The sequence below is a fragment of the Myxocyprinus asiaticus genome, chromosome 25 (assembly GCF_019703515.2).
Source record: "Myxocyprinus asiaticus isolate MX2 ecotype Aquarium Trade chromosome 25, UBuf_Myxa_2, whole genome shotgun sequence".
Classification (NCBI taxonomy): Eukaryota; Metazoa; Chordata; class Actinopteri; order Cypriniformes; family Catostomidae; genus Myxocyprinus; species Myxocyprinus asiaticus.
The window spans coordinates 45,844,745-45,861,103 of record NC_059368.1 but is presented as its reverse complement, the minus strand read 5'-3'; the positions used below and the strand labels follow the sequence as shown (position 1 = coordinate 45,861,103).

Here is a 16,359-nt window from a genome sequence, read left to right as displayed (position 1 = left end):
AATGGTCTACTTGGATCAAACTCTCTTTGGAGCACACACACACACACACACACTTACAATACTGTGTCCGGTTCTTGAAAAATGCACAGCGACCTCCAGCCTCAGCTGACCCCATCTGGCATGGGTCAGTCTGCCTTCCAGACATGACATTTTCGTGTCCATCAAAGGGCTGTATTCATGCCGTCTGTGAGGCCAAAGGGAGTACTAACATTCCTCTGATATGAAGAGAGCCCTTCACTGATACCCTACAGGAAAACCTCTCCGAAAACTTCATCCTGTCTCAAACTCACGCAAACCCTCTTTAGGAAAATCAGAGTTATTTGCAGTTTACACTCCTCCTTGCTCATATAAAAAGGACATGCACCCCGTCACTGGTCTGTTAATTATATCAAGTTTAGGGCTGGCCCTTGAGTTTCATTTAGGACAGTGATGTCCATGGAAATATCCTAGACATATGTTTCTGTTTTTCTCAGGGAGTTTTCACACTTAGTTTGATTTCTTGGTCTGAACCAGAGTTCAATTTTGGCCTCACAATCTGTAATTTGGCTCCAAACTACAGTATGTTTGCGTCGTCAACATGAATATTACTTTTAGTACTAGCAGCAGCGATTTACCTCTTAAGCCAGGTAACATTTTATCGTTCGACACGTTCACTTAACTTTTATTTACTTGTTTTTTTCTCTTGAAAATTTTCCACTCAGATTGGTAATGATTGTGCGAGAGTCAAACAAATTATATGCAGGGGTTCCCACGGTCATGGAAAACCTGGAAATATCAGGGTATTTTAAAACTGTGTTTTAGAGGCATTGGAGAGTCATGTAAATGAGTAAATCTGAAAAATTATGGAAACGCCATTCTATAGCTTGTACACTTTTTTTTTTCTGGTTATGCTCTGCTATATAGTTGAACTAAATATTGCTTTTGGTTAGAGCTTGTGTAGAGTAAACCTTTTTTATTTTTTTACCGATTTATCAGGAAATCCTCTTTTTTATTTTTTTCAGTTGATTGGCCAAAATGGCACGCATATTGGTGTGAATGATTAAGTTGCGAATTTGTCTGAATCTAAATTATTAAAAAAAAATAACTTTCCAAAAATCATAAATGAGTGGGAATGTCATGTAAATTAATTGGTCAAAATGATCAATGATCTCTGCACCAACACTGTAAGCTTTAGTTGTCAAGGGCTTGCCCCGTCTCATGCTAATACACACATGCACACCCACACACACGGCCCGCACTATCCCAAGTCTTTCCTAATGTGTCATTCCTCACAACAAAACCTCACACTCTCCATCACTGCTGACCTTGACCTTTACTCGGCTCACTGACTAATGTTGTGTTTCTCTCTCCCTTTCTCTTCTCCTGCACACTCCTTCATGTGTTCTGCCACATTATGCCATGTACATTTCTCTTTCGTTTCATTCTTTTCTGTTTGTTCACCCCTGCATACGGTCTCCACCCCACAGTCTCTCTTCATGTTCCCATTTTCCCCCTCTTCCTCCACCCTCTCCTCCCTCCCACCCACCCTTGACACCATCTCTGAGCTGGACGTGTTGTCCGACATCTCTGAGGACGAGCTTGACCCTCGCCTTGAACCTGACTCTGACACTTTGGCCTGGGTGGCTGAAGGCTCCAACAGTGTTCCCGCCGGGTTCACCAGTTTAGATGAAGAGGGTGCATGTGCCCTGTCCTCCTCTCCTGTGGAATCTGTCCCAGGGTCAGAAGAGCCCCAGCCACCCTCAGTATCTCGCTCCACCCTGCCCCGGCTCGGCCTTTCCATGCTCAGATTCTGTAAGGGGCTGTTTCTGCCCTCCTTCTTGGATGAGGACGGGTACATCACTCTGCCCTACTTGCCAGAGGACTGCGCAGCCCTGCTGCTTCCTGCAGGACTGCACCGTCACCTGCCCCTCTCCTCCCCTTCTCTTCTGCCCTTCTTCCTGCTTATCTTCACCATCTTCCTCTCAGCCTGCCAGTCAGTTGCACTGTCGCTGCTGTTGGCGTTGCTTCTGGCCATGTCGCTCTGCTACCTGGAGCCCAAAGCGCTCGCACGCTTCAGGCCAGCCGAGGTCGCAGCCGAGACGACCTCTCCTGAGGAAATACAGTGTGACCCTGCCGCCTAAACCAACCCCTGACCTCCCCCTTTCCTGTCTCTCCGTCCACCTCCTATAATGCTACTCTGTGCACTTTATGTTGCAGTTTGCCTTCCCTCTTTCCTAAATCTCTTTTCTCTGTCGCACACCACACTCCAGAGCCAGATTTTCTGTGTAAAGTGCAGAAAATTCCCCTGCTTGCAACTTTCAGCCGTTTAAGTTGCCAACATTCCAGTGGGAACCTATTTATAGTCCACGTTCTGTGTGAAAATGCTATTGCCCTCCGCTCAAACTTTTATTAGACACAAAAGTACATCCTACGGCCAGTTTCAAGTGTGCATTTAACAGACAAGTGCTCAATATACCTTTTTAAAATGGTCTTGTTGCTCTAGTTAGATATCATTAAAATGTAATCGATCAGCCTGCTTTAATATTAAATTAAATGACAGATTTGAGTTTTATGGAAAGAGAAATGTTTAAAATATAAGAAAACCCTTGTTATCCTCATTTTGAGCTATGATGAGTGTTCATTATGCCCTTTTATGTATTTTATAAGAGTGTGAAACAAAATAATAACAAAACGCCAAATAATCAAAGGGAAATGCGTGTACAGAAATATCTGACATTTGCTGTCTGACGAGCCTGTCCCCGAGCTCCTTGTGACATCACACATCCTGCGTGCACTTTGATTGGGGATTCAGGCCTTCCCATCGTCCATTTCACCTTTTCTTTCCCTTCCGACAATGTTGTCCATTATTCCACCAAATTAGATTCCACAGGTAGAGGACATGGAGAAGCCCAGCGCGGACACCGCCCTATCCCCCACCTCTGAATCGGCCCTTGAGGTCTGCTAACTTTCCCAGCATGCATCTGTAGTTATATTCAAATAATTAACACACAATCAGAGCTGTTGTAGGATGTGTTTTGAACTAATTTTTATGTTTTATCCCCAATGGCATGAACAGACTGATAAAGACAGGGCTGGCTCTTCTGAGACAAAGGTCTTTACTTTTGTTTGAGATGCAAATTGTTTTGATTCACTTTTGTCTTTATTTTAAGTTGTCAAATTGATAATGGTATTCTTGCATCAAGGATGGTGTGAAATTTTGCTGTTCATTGCTGTGGTAATGGTCAATTATGTTTGCTTTTGCGCTGTTGTTTATGTGCTTTGCTGTTATGTGATGTTTGTTTTAAATATTTTTACGCAAATGAGGCACAGATAATTTTAGTTATCCAGAGTAATCAACAGGCAATCAAATTTGCCCATTGATTGGCTAATCAGTCGTAGTTAAGAGTAATTCCGATTGGATTGTGATCAGTGAAAGGCAGATTTGCCTTGTTGTTTGATATGCTTTGGAGTAAACCAAAGCTGTTTTAAAATGTTATATGAAACATGAATAAATATTATATGAACTGGTTCTGGCAAACATACGGCATGTTTGGAATGGAATACTATTTTACTACTTACTGAATACAGCACAGTATACACCGTATTCTACCTACTATTTGAAAAAAAAAATCTTTTCCATATATAATTTTATTTGTGTAAAAATAAAACTTTATAATCAGTAAAAAATAAATAATTAGTAGCTCATTTGGGCATTCATTATATATTATATTATGCATGCTGTGCTCAGTATACATGCTATATACTGCATACAGTTGAAATCAGAAGTTTACATACACCTTAGCCAAATACATTTAAACTATTTAACTTTAACTTTAATACTTTAAACAATTCCTGACATTTAATTTTAGAAAACATTCCTTGTCTTAGGTCAGTTAGGATCACTACTTTATTTTAAGAATGTGAAATGTCAGAATAATAGTAGAGAGAATGATTTATTTCAGCTTTTTATTTCTTTCATCACATTCCCAGTGGATCAGAAGTTTACATACACTTTGTTAGTATTTGGTAGCATTGCCTTTAAATTGTTTAACTTGGGTCAAACGTTTTGGGTAGCCTTCCACAAGCTTCTCACAATAAGTTGCTGGAATTTTGGCCCATTCCTCCAGACAGAACTGGAGTAACTGAGTCAGGTTTGTAGGCCTCCTTGCTCGCACACGTTTTTCAGTTCTGCTCACAAATTTTCCATCGGATTGAGGTCAGGGCTTTGTGATGGCCACTCCAATACCTTGACTTTGTTGTCCTTAAGCCATTTTGCCACAAGTTTGGAGGTATGCTTGGGGTCATTGTCCATTTGGAAGAGCCATTTGTGACCGAGCTTTAACCTCCTGGTTGATGTCTTGATGTTGCTTCATTATATCCACATAATTTTCCTTCCTCATGATGCCATCTATTTTGTGAAGTGCACCAGTCCCTCCTGCAGCAAAGCACCCCCACAACATGATGCTGCCACCCCCATGTTTCACGGATGGGATGGTGTTCTTCAGCTTGCAAGACTCCCCCTTTTTCCTCCAAACATAACGATGGTCATTATGGCCAAAAAGTTCCATTTTTTTGTTTCATCAGACCAGAGGACATTTCTCCAAAAAGTAAGATCTTTGTCCCCATGTGCACTTTCAAACTGTAGTGTGGCTTTTTTATGGTGGTTTTGGAGCAGTGGGTTCTTCCTTGCTGAGCAGCCTTTCAGGTTATGTTGATATAGGACTCATTTTACTGTGGATATAGATACTTGTCCACCTGTTTCCTCCAGCATCTTCACAAGGTCCTTTGCTGTTGTTCTGGGATTGATTTACATTTTTCGCATCAAACTATGTGCATCTCTAGGAGACAGAATGCGTCTCCTTCCTGAGCGGTATGATGGCTGCGTGGTCCCATGCTGTTTATACTTGCGTACTATTGTTTGTACAGATGAACGTTGTATCTTCAGTCGTTTGGAAATTGCTCCCAAGGATGAACCAGACTTGTGGAGGTCCACAATTTTTTTTCTGAGGTCTTAGCTGATTTCTTTTGATTTTCCCATGATGTCAAGCAAAGAGGCACTGAGTTTGAAGGTAGGTCTTAAAATACATCCACAGGTACATCTCCAATTCAGTACACCTCCTATCAGAAGCTAATTGTCTAATTGTCTAAAAGCTGCTTAAAGGCACAGTTAACTTAGTGTATGTAAACTTCTGACCCACTAGAATTGTGATATAGTCAATTAAAAGTGAAACAATCTGTCTGTAAACAATTGTTGGAAAAATGACTTGTGTCATGCACAAAGTAGATGTCCTAAACGACTTGCCAAAACTATAGATTGCTAATATGAAATCTGTGGAGTGGTTAAAAAATGAGTTTTAATGACTTCAACTGTAAATAGTAAATAGTAAAAATTATGTTAGTATACTATTCCAAACATAGCCACTATTTTATATTTTTTCCAGTATTTTTTATTTTTCTTTTATTTTTTTCAAATGTGTTCTCATATTTTAATTCCACAGAACAAGTTGAGAGTGCAGGGTGAAAATATTTATGTCAGACATAGCAATTTAATGTTGGAGGTTTGTATGTCAATTAATCGAAAACAAACTAATGAGCAAAAGCAGAATTGATGGAGGACATTTGTCCTCTCTATGGCTACTATTCTGGGCTGCCTCTCACTCTTACTCTTTCAGGCTGTGTGTGCATGCATTAGTGTGTACTGTTTGTGTGCATGTGTACAGCCATGCATGAACTGCATGTTAAACTGAGTGCATGTTTGCGGGTGAACTATGAATGTATGTGGTGTTATTTAATGTGTATATACTGTATAAATGTCATTTGGAAATGGTTTTCGTAACAAGACTAAATTTTTCTTTTTTTTCCCTAACCAGACAGGTTATTTTCTGCTTTGGTTGTGGTGATGTCCCCTTCACATTTTTTTTTTTTTTTTTTTTGATTTTTATAACTAAATGAAACTGACCCTAAGGTGACCCTGTCAGTGCTAAAGACACCCAGCACCCACTGAGACACCCATATTTTCATCATAATATACACGCAGTGTTAAATGATTGGGTTTGTGGATAAAAGGCAAAAAAATGTGGTCTAAATACAGTATTAAAGGTGAAAAAAAAACAACATTTTTCATGTGGATACATACAAATTTTTAAAAAACCTTAATCAGTATTTCTTTTTTGTTTTCCAACAAAAAATCTCTAAACCTCCTTAAAACAAGAAACATTTACTTGAAGTAAAATTGTTTGAGATATTAAGACTGAGATTCTATTCAGAGAATATACTGTATCTTGAGTTAAATTTCTTTTACTTACCCCATTGGCAAATTACAAAGTGGTTTGTGCTTAAAACAAGAAAAAAAGATTTGCTAGAGGGGTAAGAAAAATTAATGCAATTTTCATAAATCTTAAAATCTTAGCAATTTGCGTAAAATAAAATGACCTTGTTTTAAGAATGTTTTACAATTTTTACTGGAAAATAAGAGAAAAATACTGATTAAGAGAATTATTTTTGCAGTGCGTCTTCTATTGGTTGGACAAACGGGCAGTCCCGTCCCAAACTCATGCTGTTGGTTTAGCTGCACCACTCAAACAACAGAGAAATGTTTTGGTAGTGCCAACGTGCTTAGACACCTACAAATTGCTTTTTTACAGTTGGAAAAAAATATGTTAACACCCAAAGAGTTACACAGTTCACCCTTAAATAAATGATTTTGCTCCAGGATTTGTTAAACACACTTTATATGCCCACAGTTATATTCAGTTAGTACTGCTGTTGTGTTGTTTCAGTGTCAGTTGTTTGTCTTTGGCACTGAGGCAGTACAGTATGTCACTGCACTACTGAAGTGTTAAATCGAGTCAGGCCTCACTGCTGCCCACAGCCGCTGACCTCTCACCTGACCCTCGTAATCCCACTGTTACATCAAACCATTAGCAGGATTACCCGAGTCATTCAAATGTGGAAAACTGACTGATTTTACTCTGGGTAACTGTTAAGGCATTCTGTAGATTACACTGGGTTTGTGGTGTAGTCCCTCCCATAGACTGAGTAGACGGGACAGCGTGATTGGAATAGGAATAGACTTAGTGTCTATTCAAAAGATTATACTGTTTTAAGGTCCTAGGTCACATCTCATTTTCACTACCTATGGACAGTACGTCTATCCATCACGGTCTCATTTTTGCTTGTGTTAAAATAAATATGACATCTATTCTAAGGCTAGTTGTTCTAATAGTTTTTTTTTAAGGTACTCCAAAACTCAGTTACAAAAGCTAGTGAGTGACTCGATTTACATGCAACATGCACGCCACGCAAAATAGCGATCCTTATGTGAGGCAAAACAGATTTGATTCACAGTAGTTTCCAGTTTGACGCTAGCATGTTGCTAATTTCAATAGTGTTTGACATTAATTTGCCAACAACAAGATACTCATGATACTCTACCTAGCATAAAATTGTGTAACACGTGCAAATACTAGGTAAATTGTTTAGTTCTGATTATATTGAACTGTTTCCTGTCAATGTTTTCATTAATTGTACCATTGTTTTCAGTGCTGACTGGAATATGAACCATGTTCAGCAAAATCTTATCATTATCAGGACTGAATTAAATATGAACTGTATCAAGATTTTCATTAAAATTGTATATTTTCAGTGCCGGGTAAAATTACCTTTTTTCAATAAATATTTTCATAAATATTTCGTCAAATAGTGCTGACTGAAATATTAACTATTTTCTATCAAACAATTCATTAAAATGTTATTAATATTTTCAGTGCTGAATGAAATATAAGCATATTTATAGTCGACATTTTACTTGTCCGCAGTCTTGAAGGAAAATTACACAAAGCTCTTTGCAATGCATTCTGGGTTTGCCTTTGAGAAGGATGCATGCCATGCCGCCTTAGATTTTGGCCAAAACAAAGTACATTAGAAGGTAGTATAATGTTCCTGTCGACATTTTGGAACATTTCAGTTCATGACATTCATGTCAGGAGCACGCCTGTGATGGCCTCAAAATACTTAATGTTTAACTCAAAATACTTAACTCAAAATATCTATGTTGGCAGCTCACAAGGTTTTTGAACAGAGCTGAAGCCTTTTTAAATGGAGCTGGTCAGTTGGGTCTGTTTTTATGCGCTCATGTTGGGTAAGCAGTGAGGTTCGGCTCGAGTGTGGTTCAGGACTGTGTTTGACTAATGTGCTGGTTGTTGGTTGTCCCTTTGCTCTCACCCCTCCTGCCTGCCTTTCCCTGGTGCTGGGGGCCCATCAGGACTTGGATAAGACCCAGGAGGATGTGTTGAAACATCAGGCTAGCATTAGCGAGCTAAAGCGCAGTTTTATGGAGGCTACGCCTGAGGCCAGACCCAGTCAGTGGGACAAACGGCTGACAGGCAGCCCTGCCACAACCCTGCGCCTGCAGGGTCACGGGGTACGTGTGCTTCGGCCTGGGGTAAAGACGACACTTCACACACTCCGCTTGCATGACCCTGCTGTCTATCACTTCCTGTCCTTCTCGCTCTGAGAAACTGCCTTAGTGTTTTTGGTTTCCATTCTGTGGTATGACAGTTGGGATCAGTAAGAGGAGAAGATGGGACACTTGTAGAAAAAAGAAATGAAGATTTGGTGTGACTTTTAACTATAATCAAGCCCGAAACACACTGGGAACTCATATTTTGAAGTGACGGAGACTTGGCTTGCTCTTTATTTTTTTATTTACCAAAATAAGCTTTTAATAACCTATTTATTTCACCAGATGAGGTTTAATGAGGAAAAAGGTTTATTATTATTCACAAGATATGAAGTTGGAAGTTATGTATGTGGGGACTTTTCCATAGTGGTATTTTTCTTTGAATGCCCTCACTTCAATTTAAACATGATTATCTAATCAAAATTACAAAATATGCATTGAAGTGAGGATAAAAATATGGACGAATATTGTCAATGATGAAAATCCCCACAAGGTCTCAGTGATTGTTTTTATTTCATCTCTAGATTCCGCTGTTATCCACAGTTTTCCTGAGCAACCACTCGCCAGCGGCATGATGATTCTAATTGCCTGTGTTCTGTTTCTGGTTTTGAGAAGCAATGTAAAAACTTTTGAAATGAGCAATCCAGACGGAGAATAACAACCATTTATGTTTTTTAGGAGTATAAATTAATTTCAGGCTCAACTTGTGCTTATGTTGTCTGTCATAACTTAAATTAGTTAATGATATTAGCGTAACTAACTTCGGACCATCGCTTCATGTCATCTACACACTCAGGTGCGGCATTGTCACTAAAAAAACGGTAATCTCGACTGTGAAGTATTGGTACTATACAGCCACATGTTTTTTGACTATTTTTACAAATGTAATACCTTGAACATTATATTACCTGCCAAGAATTTATGCAGATGCGAGTGAAATCACTGAAGACCGGCCAAATCATGGAGCGTTTGTATATATGCAAAGTCTTTGCAATGGCAAATTGAACTTTAAAGTGAATTTTTACATACGTTTCTGCTTCACTGATGATGTCTTTGTAGCCCTTTGTGGACAGGATGTTCCCAGGGAACACACAAACTGATACAATGTATAGCTTGAATGCACTGTTAGTCGCTTTGGATAAAAGTGCCCACCAAATGTATAAATGTAAATGTAGGATTCATTTTTTTGGACAAATTACTGTAAAGTAATTGTTACTGCAGACTTCTATAGTGTTTACTGTTAATTCGCACAGGATAAGCAATGTCTGTAGAAATTGCCGAGATGGGTGTGTTTATTTCATTTGCGTATTGTCGAAACTGAACTCTTTAGCAGCAGTCAGGTTATTAAACTTTAGCATTATGGGTCATTTATGTATTGGGAGATTCATATACTAGGCTAGCTGCTGCTGAATAAGTCTAACCTAAATTTACTACAAGCCTTAATTGGTTTTAGTTTTCTTTTCATATTGCATATTCAGGCTCTGCATCTCCGTATGAGACTACAACAGGATGAACTTAAAAAACGGCATCAGGAGCGCCTACGTACTTGACACTTAAAAGTGTGAAAAAAGTTCCTTTTCACTGGAGCTTGGGAAATATTTACCCATTATATCAATTAGCACTGGATTGGTATAACCTGGGTTTGTTTTTAAAAAGATAAACAATGCTTTCATCTGTGGCAGACCTTAAAAAGTGGAAAAATCACCGATATGACCAGTTCGCACTGGATTAAAATTACAGAAAAGCTTGGGTAATATTACATTGTCACGTCCCCATATAAAACTAATCCTGTCCGAATACAGCTTTAGAGTACAAAATAAACAGAAATATTTAAAGCTGTCAATTTCTAAAGATATAATGGTCTAATTATTTCTTTTTAATTAAATGTTTACCTTATTGTTTATGAAGTTATTGAACAAATTTAAATTCTCCAAGAACATCCTAAGACCTTCACGCAAACGTCCTCTTATTACTTGCTACAATCAATGCAATTGCCAGGTCTTTTTTGTCTCCTCCAAATACATGTTTTCAGTGTTTACTGTGCACACCTGCCGCTTTCTTGTCAGGCAAATTTGTAAAATTGCCCCATACTCATGTGGAAGCTTCATCAGATCGACGTCTTTGTCCTTGCATCACATCTAGATATCAGTATTGTTGAAAAACCCATTGAAAATGGTTTTGTAGATTTTCGTCTTTCCCCATTCATGTGGATAGGAGCTGTACTTGGATGGCTGAAAATAGCTGTCCAGTGGGCGTTACTAAGATGGCCAAGTGAACTGACTTACTAAAAGGACTTTGGATCTCCTTCACTGTGGCTCCGATGAAGTCATGTAGTTGATCGCATCCCCCAGCATTAGCGCTGTTAGTGTGAGATGGCATGCTAGATAAGGTAACAAAGGCTAATGTGAACACCTGTCACCCGTGCGTCACAATGCACTTTTGTCTGGTTCACTCTAAGGAGATTTTAAAAGACTACCCATAATCCCAACTGTCACACACTCATGTCTCCTCTCTATCAAAGCTGTCCTCTGTGCCAGCCAATGCCAGCTGTCATTCTGTGAGCACGAACACCAATCTGATTGGTTGTTCCTCTCACCGCTGTGAGCATAAATTCAATCTGATTGGTTCTTTTGAGTTGTACTGTTTTCACGTTAGCAATGTTTGCTTTTTCTGTTGTTCATGCCATGTTTTATAGTGTACTCTTATTGGATGTATGTGTATCACTTATTTCTCCTTTTTTTTTTTTTTACTGCTGTAATTTTGTTTCCTCGCTGTCTTGCATGTGTCTATTTTGTGTTTTTTAAATGATTGTTTCCAGCATTGTGTGACATCTTTCTTTAACTGAACTGAAACTGCTTTCTCATTATTTAGGTTTGCATTTGTCAGTTGCAATTTTCAATCACGTTTCCATCTCTCAGCTGTACACATGCTCCTTTCTTTTTATTTGTATATGTTTGAAAGTCGCTCTTTTTCTAATTCTGTACACATGATGCAATCTTCTGTTTTCTCATGCTTTGGTTTGTCGACTTGTCACATCAGCACAAGTTTCAGCTCCAGCCACAGACAAAATTGTTCATTTCGGGTTTTTGTGTTTGTGTGTGAGTGTGATTATCATTTGCACCTGTTTCAAATTATTGATGCTGTGTCACCCTTTAAAACACTCCATCTGTGTGTTAGAATCACTGCTTTGCACACACTTCACACCTGGCGTCCTCTCTGCTCTTACAGTTCTCTGTGTGTTAATGTTGAATTAGTTTAGCAGGTTTTGGCTTCATTAGTGTTAAGGGGTAGTTCACTCAAGAAATGCAAATTCTGTCATCATTTACACACCCTCATGTTCTTATAAACCTGAATAATTTTCTGTCTTCAGTGGAACACAAAAGATGTTAGACAGAATGTTTGTGTTGCTCTTTTTAATACAATGAATATGAATGGAGACTGGGGCTGCCAAGGTCAAAAAATGACAAGAGACACAAAAGTATCATAAAAGTAGTCCATACGATTTATGTGCAATATTCCAAGTCTTCTGAAGCCAAATGACAGGCCTATTCAACTGGTGGCCCACGGTCCAAATCTGGCCCATTAGAAAATGTCAGTGGCCCGTGTGAGGTTGTCGGTTATTTCTCTCAGACTGCTTTGCTAATGGGAAAAAAATGTCATTTTGATACACGCAGTACAGTATAATTTTCTGTAAGACACTTTAACAACCCCCCTCGCTATAAAGAATGTGCGTTTCATCTGTTGATCGTTACATTTTTAAATCAGTATGTCGCCTTTTTAGTGGTTGTACTACAAATAATTATCCATATTTTTGGTTAAGTATGTTGTAATTTTTTGTTTAAGATTTAAAGAACTAACATTTTGGCGACTGACAAATGAGTTCAAAGGAATGGATAAGTTCTATTTAATAATTTGGTCAAAAAACATTCAATTTTGAAAGTTAAGTTTTTTTGCATCATTGCATCGATGTTGTAACACTTGGTATTTTTAATGTCGCAAGAACTTTTGTGGCAAGAGCTCGTGCTAAGTGCTCTGGGTTCTTGGTTTTTATTTGTGTTATTTATTCATTTATGTATTTTTCAGTCTGATTTACTTTACAGAACAGTTCTGAATACACTTTTTCACTATGTAAATTTATTTATTCTTATCATGAGAAATATTTCCACCTAACAGGAAATTCTGAAAGAAAAAAAAATGTAAGTAAAAAAAGATAACTACAATAAGGTTACATTTGTTAACATTAGTAAGTGCTTTAGCGAACATGAACTAACAATGAACAATATTTTAATACAGCATTTATTAATCTAGGTTGATGTTAATTTATAAAAAATACAATTGTTCGTTGTTGATACGTTATTTCATAATGCATTATTTAAAGGGGTCATGACAAACTCTTTTTCTTTTAAATAGTTTTCTTTTCTTCTCTGAGTTCCTCTGATAATGTTAGTAAAGTTTTTTTTGTTTGTTTTTTTTTTAACCTAAACAGTCATAATTTAGTCATATATGATAATTTTCCACCCTGTCTCTGGCCCTCTGTCTGAAACGCTCGGTTTTAAGCTCTCTGTCCCTTTAAGACTTCAGTGTAAATGTCCACTGTTATGATTGACTAACATCATGCAGCCCCTCAAATACAGACATATTTGAAACTCCATCAGATGAAAATGAACAACAAGCTCCACAACATTATAAAACTACATTATAGGATTAACATATAATGCACATCTTAACACATTGCTTCCGAAAATATAAAACCGTTCTCTCAGGCACAGTGGCACCATAAACTATCAAACAGTCATGACTTTTGAAATATTCGTTATTGAAATTGATTACTTACGGTTTTGCGTCGGGTCCAATAGTGTTTTATAACTGCCCCATCCTTCAATAACAGTTCCTTTTGTAAAGCTTGTGACGATCACAAATAAGTACTATCATCCTGCATTGATGCACTTATCACCGGTAACGCATCAAAACGGTTGAAGATCCATCGAGTGCATGTTTATATACAACAACAATCAAAAATACCATAGATGGGCGAAAGAACGTGTCCAGGACCTGTTTGTGCTCAAAACAACAAGATGCAGCAGCTGAATGAAACAGAATGGCGTCTCCTTTTTAGAGTAGTAACTTGATACTGTGTCTTTTAGAAGCAGCACGAGATACATGACAATGGTCAAAGACGTCTGTCTAGTGCATGTTAAAAATAATTAAAAATAGTCCAGGTGGGTCCCCTTTGGTGTTCAGGTTTGTCCATTTAGAGCTCCTTGGTCTGTCCTGCTCTCTGTCTGTTTACAGGCTGAGCACCAGTGGGCAGGGCCAGTGTGCGATGATGTAAAGTAGGCATTGATGTTGCTGCTATAGAGGTGGTCATGAATTAATGAGTACCCCTAGTGATATAGGGAAGTCACAGAAGTAGAGAATGAGGCGTTTTTGCAGCTTGGTTCCAATAAATGCTTTTATTGCATTGGGGATTAAGTTTTGAGGTCTGAAATGTACAGTATGTTTTATAGTAGAAAGACCTCATATGTCAAAATATAAAGGAAAATTGGATTCCTCATGATTCCCCCCAATCCCCGTCATGACATTTGGTGTTATCAACATTTACCTATCGTATGGCTTCAGAAAATACTTTTGGCACTTTAAAGGTGCATTTTTGTCATTTATAAAGCTTGATATCCTGAGTTTCCATTCAAAACATCTCCTTTTGTGTTCTATGGAGGAAGAAAAAAAATCATACAGTTTTGAAACAACATAATGTGAGTAAATGGTGAACTAAAAACCCAGACCACATTACATAAGTGTTTACCAAGCATGGTTTATGCTGACCACAATGTGTTTTGTGTGGTGAATGCCTATGTATGTTTGGTAATATTAATATGTCTGATTGATTCTGATGACATTTTTTGTTCATTTTTATGTGATAATCACTTTTCATCCAGTGTTGGCTCACTACTTGATGTTCAATATCAAATCTGAGCCCTGAAGCAAAACCAGTTGAGAACATCATGGTTACTTGTGTAACCTCCATTCCCTGATAGAGGGAACGAGACGTTGTGTCGATGTAGTGACACTAGGGGTCACTCTTGGGAGCCCGAGACACTTCTGGTCTTTGATAAAAGGCCAATGAAAATTGGCGAGTGGTATTTGCATGCCACTCCCCCGGACATATGGTTATAAAAGGAGCTGATATGCAACCACTCATTCAGGTTTTATGCTGAGGAGCCGATATAAGGTCCGGCCATTTCAGCGGGAAGTTCAACGTTGTGGCAGGAGGGACACAACGTCTCGTTCCCTCCATCAGGGAATGGAGGTTACACAAGTAACCATGACATTCCCTATCTGTCACTCACTCAACGTTGTGTCGATGTAGTGACACTAGGGGTCCCTATATGAAACGCCACAATTGGCTGAACTGTGTTACGTGAACTGGTGGTGTGTGGTGGGCAGACTACTGTGTGCCTCATAGTCAGCACACCAGGTCGACATGTAACCTCCCCCAACATATTTATGTGTCGAACGGCCCTTTTTGGGGACAAGTCGACTACCCAAAAGATAGAGACAGGCTTAAACCAGTCGTGGCCTCTTTTCCCCTTCTTTTTTTTCCACTCCCTAAAAAAGAAGGGGGATTATCCGACTGGGCCACCAGGTCTAGTCGGGGGATGTCCCCCCCAAGGGGAAGACACCGCGGAGACCACACCTCGCCCAAAGAGGGGGGGGGTTATTTAAGTGGAAAAATACATCACATGGTCTTTCCAACCATGTGGAGTGTCTTCAAGGTAGATCCTGCCCAATGGAGGGGAGTTACTACAAACATGGAGACTGGGGCAGAGGGGCTCTGCCCAAGGAAGACACAGTTTGCCAACAGGGAAACGGATTAGCGGAAGATATATATCGCATGGGGTTAGCCTTACAGGGAACTGCCACATGCGGCGCACCTACCCCAGAACAGGACTCTTAGTTTACACGTGTACTGGGCCGGCAGCGAGTCTCTCCGAAAACTCGACTGCCACAGGGCTCAGAGGAAGTCAACCAGGGAACAAAGTTTGTGAACACTACTGGGAATTAATGGCGCATGTCTTCAGCTCCAAGGGAGGTGGAAGGCGCTATGTGCAAGCGATACACCCGGCCGGCTATCCCAGGCTTATCCACTTGTGTTGTGTGCCACTACCTTGCACAGGTGTTGGGTGTTGCCCAGCCTGCTGCTCTGCAAATGTCTGTTAGAGAGGCACCCCTGGCCAGGGCCCAGGGAGCCCCTACACCCCTGGTAGAATGGGCTTGTAGCCCTACCGGGGGCGGCATGTCCTAGGCGACATACGCCATAACTATGGCGTCAATGAGCCAGTGGGCGATCCTCTGCTTGGAGACAGCGCTTCCTTTCCGCTGTGCACCAAAGCAGACAAAGAGCTGCTCAGAGATTCTAAAGCTCTGTGTGCGATCAAAATAGATGCGTAAAGCGCGCACCTTGAACCTTGGGCACATAGCCCGATCGGGGTCTCAGGATCACATGAGAGTAACCCGGACCGAACTCCAGGCACGTTTCGCTGACAGAGAACGCTTGCAGTTCACCTACCCTCTTGATGGAAGTGAGCGCAGTCAGGAGGGCAGTCTTCAAGGAGAGTGCCTTAAGCTCGGCTGACTGCAAAGGCTCAAAGGGGGCTCTCTGTAGACCCTGAAGAACTACAGAGAGGTCCGATGAGGGAACGAGGTGCGGTCTGGAGGGATTCAGCGTCCTGGCACCTCTTAGGAACCTGATGATCAGGTTGTGCTTCCCTAAGGACTTTCCGTCGACTGCGTCGTGGTGTGCTGCTATGGCGGCAATGTACACCTTCAAGGTGGAAGGGGACAACCTCCCTTCCAACCTCTCCTGCAGGAAGGAAAGCACTGATCCGACTGCGCATCTCTTGGGGTCTTCCCGACAGGAA

At 39.9% G+C, this 16,359-nt stretch overlaps 1 protein-coding gene across 5 annotated transcripts in view; it reads left to right on the top strand.

Moving 5' to 3' along the window:
* LOC127416154 (protein 4.1-like) overlaps nucleotides 1-16,359 on the top strand; it is a 199,192-nt gene that overhangs the window by 158,935 nt on the left and 23,898 nt on the right. Inside the window, exons 14-16 of one of the 5 annotated variants that reach the window (XM_051655325.1) lie at nucleotides 2,861-2,935; nucleotides 3,056-3,091; nucleotides 8,243-8,422. The exons of 1 other annotated variant lie outside the window; for it this stretch is intronic. In XM_051655325.1, the coding sequence (XP_051511285.1) occupies nucleotides 2,861-2,935; nucleotides 3,056-3,091; nucleotides 8,243-8,422 (291 nt within the window). Of the gene's footprint in view, nucleotides 1-2,860; nucleotides 2,936-3,055; nucleotides 3,092-5,477; nucleotides 5,538-8,242; nucleotides 8,423-16,359 lie in introns of all 5 variants that reach the window. 3 more of the 5 variants (XM_051655326.1, XM_051655328.1, XM_051655327.1) reach the window with 3 other exon arrangements.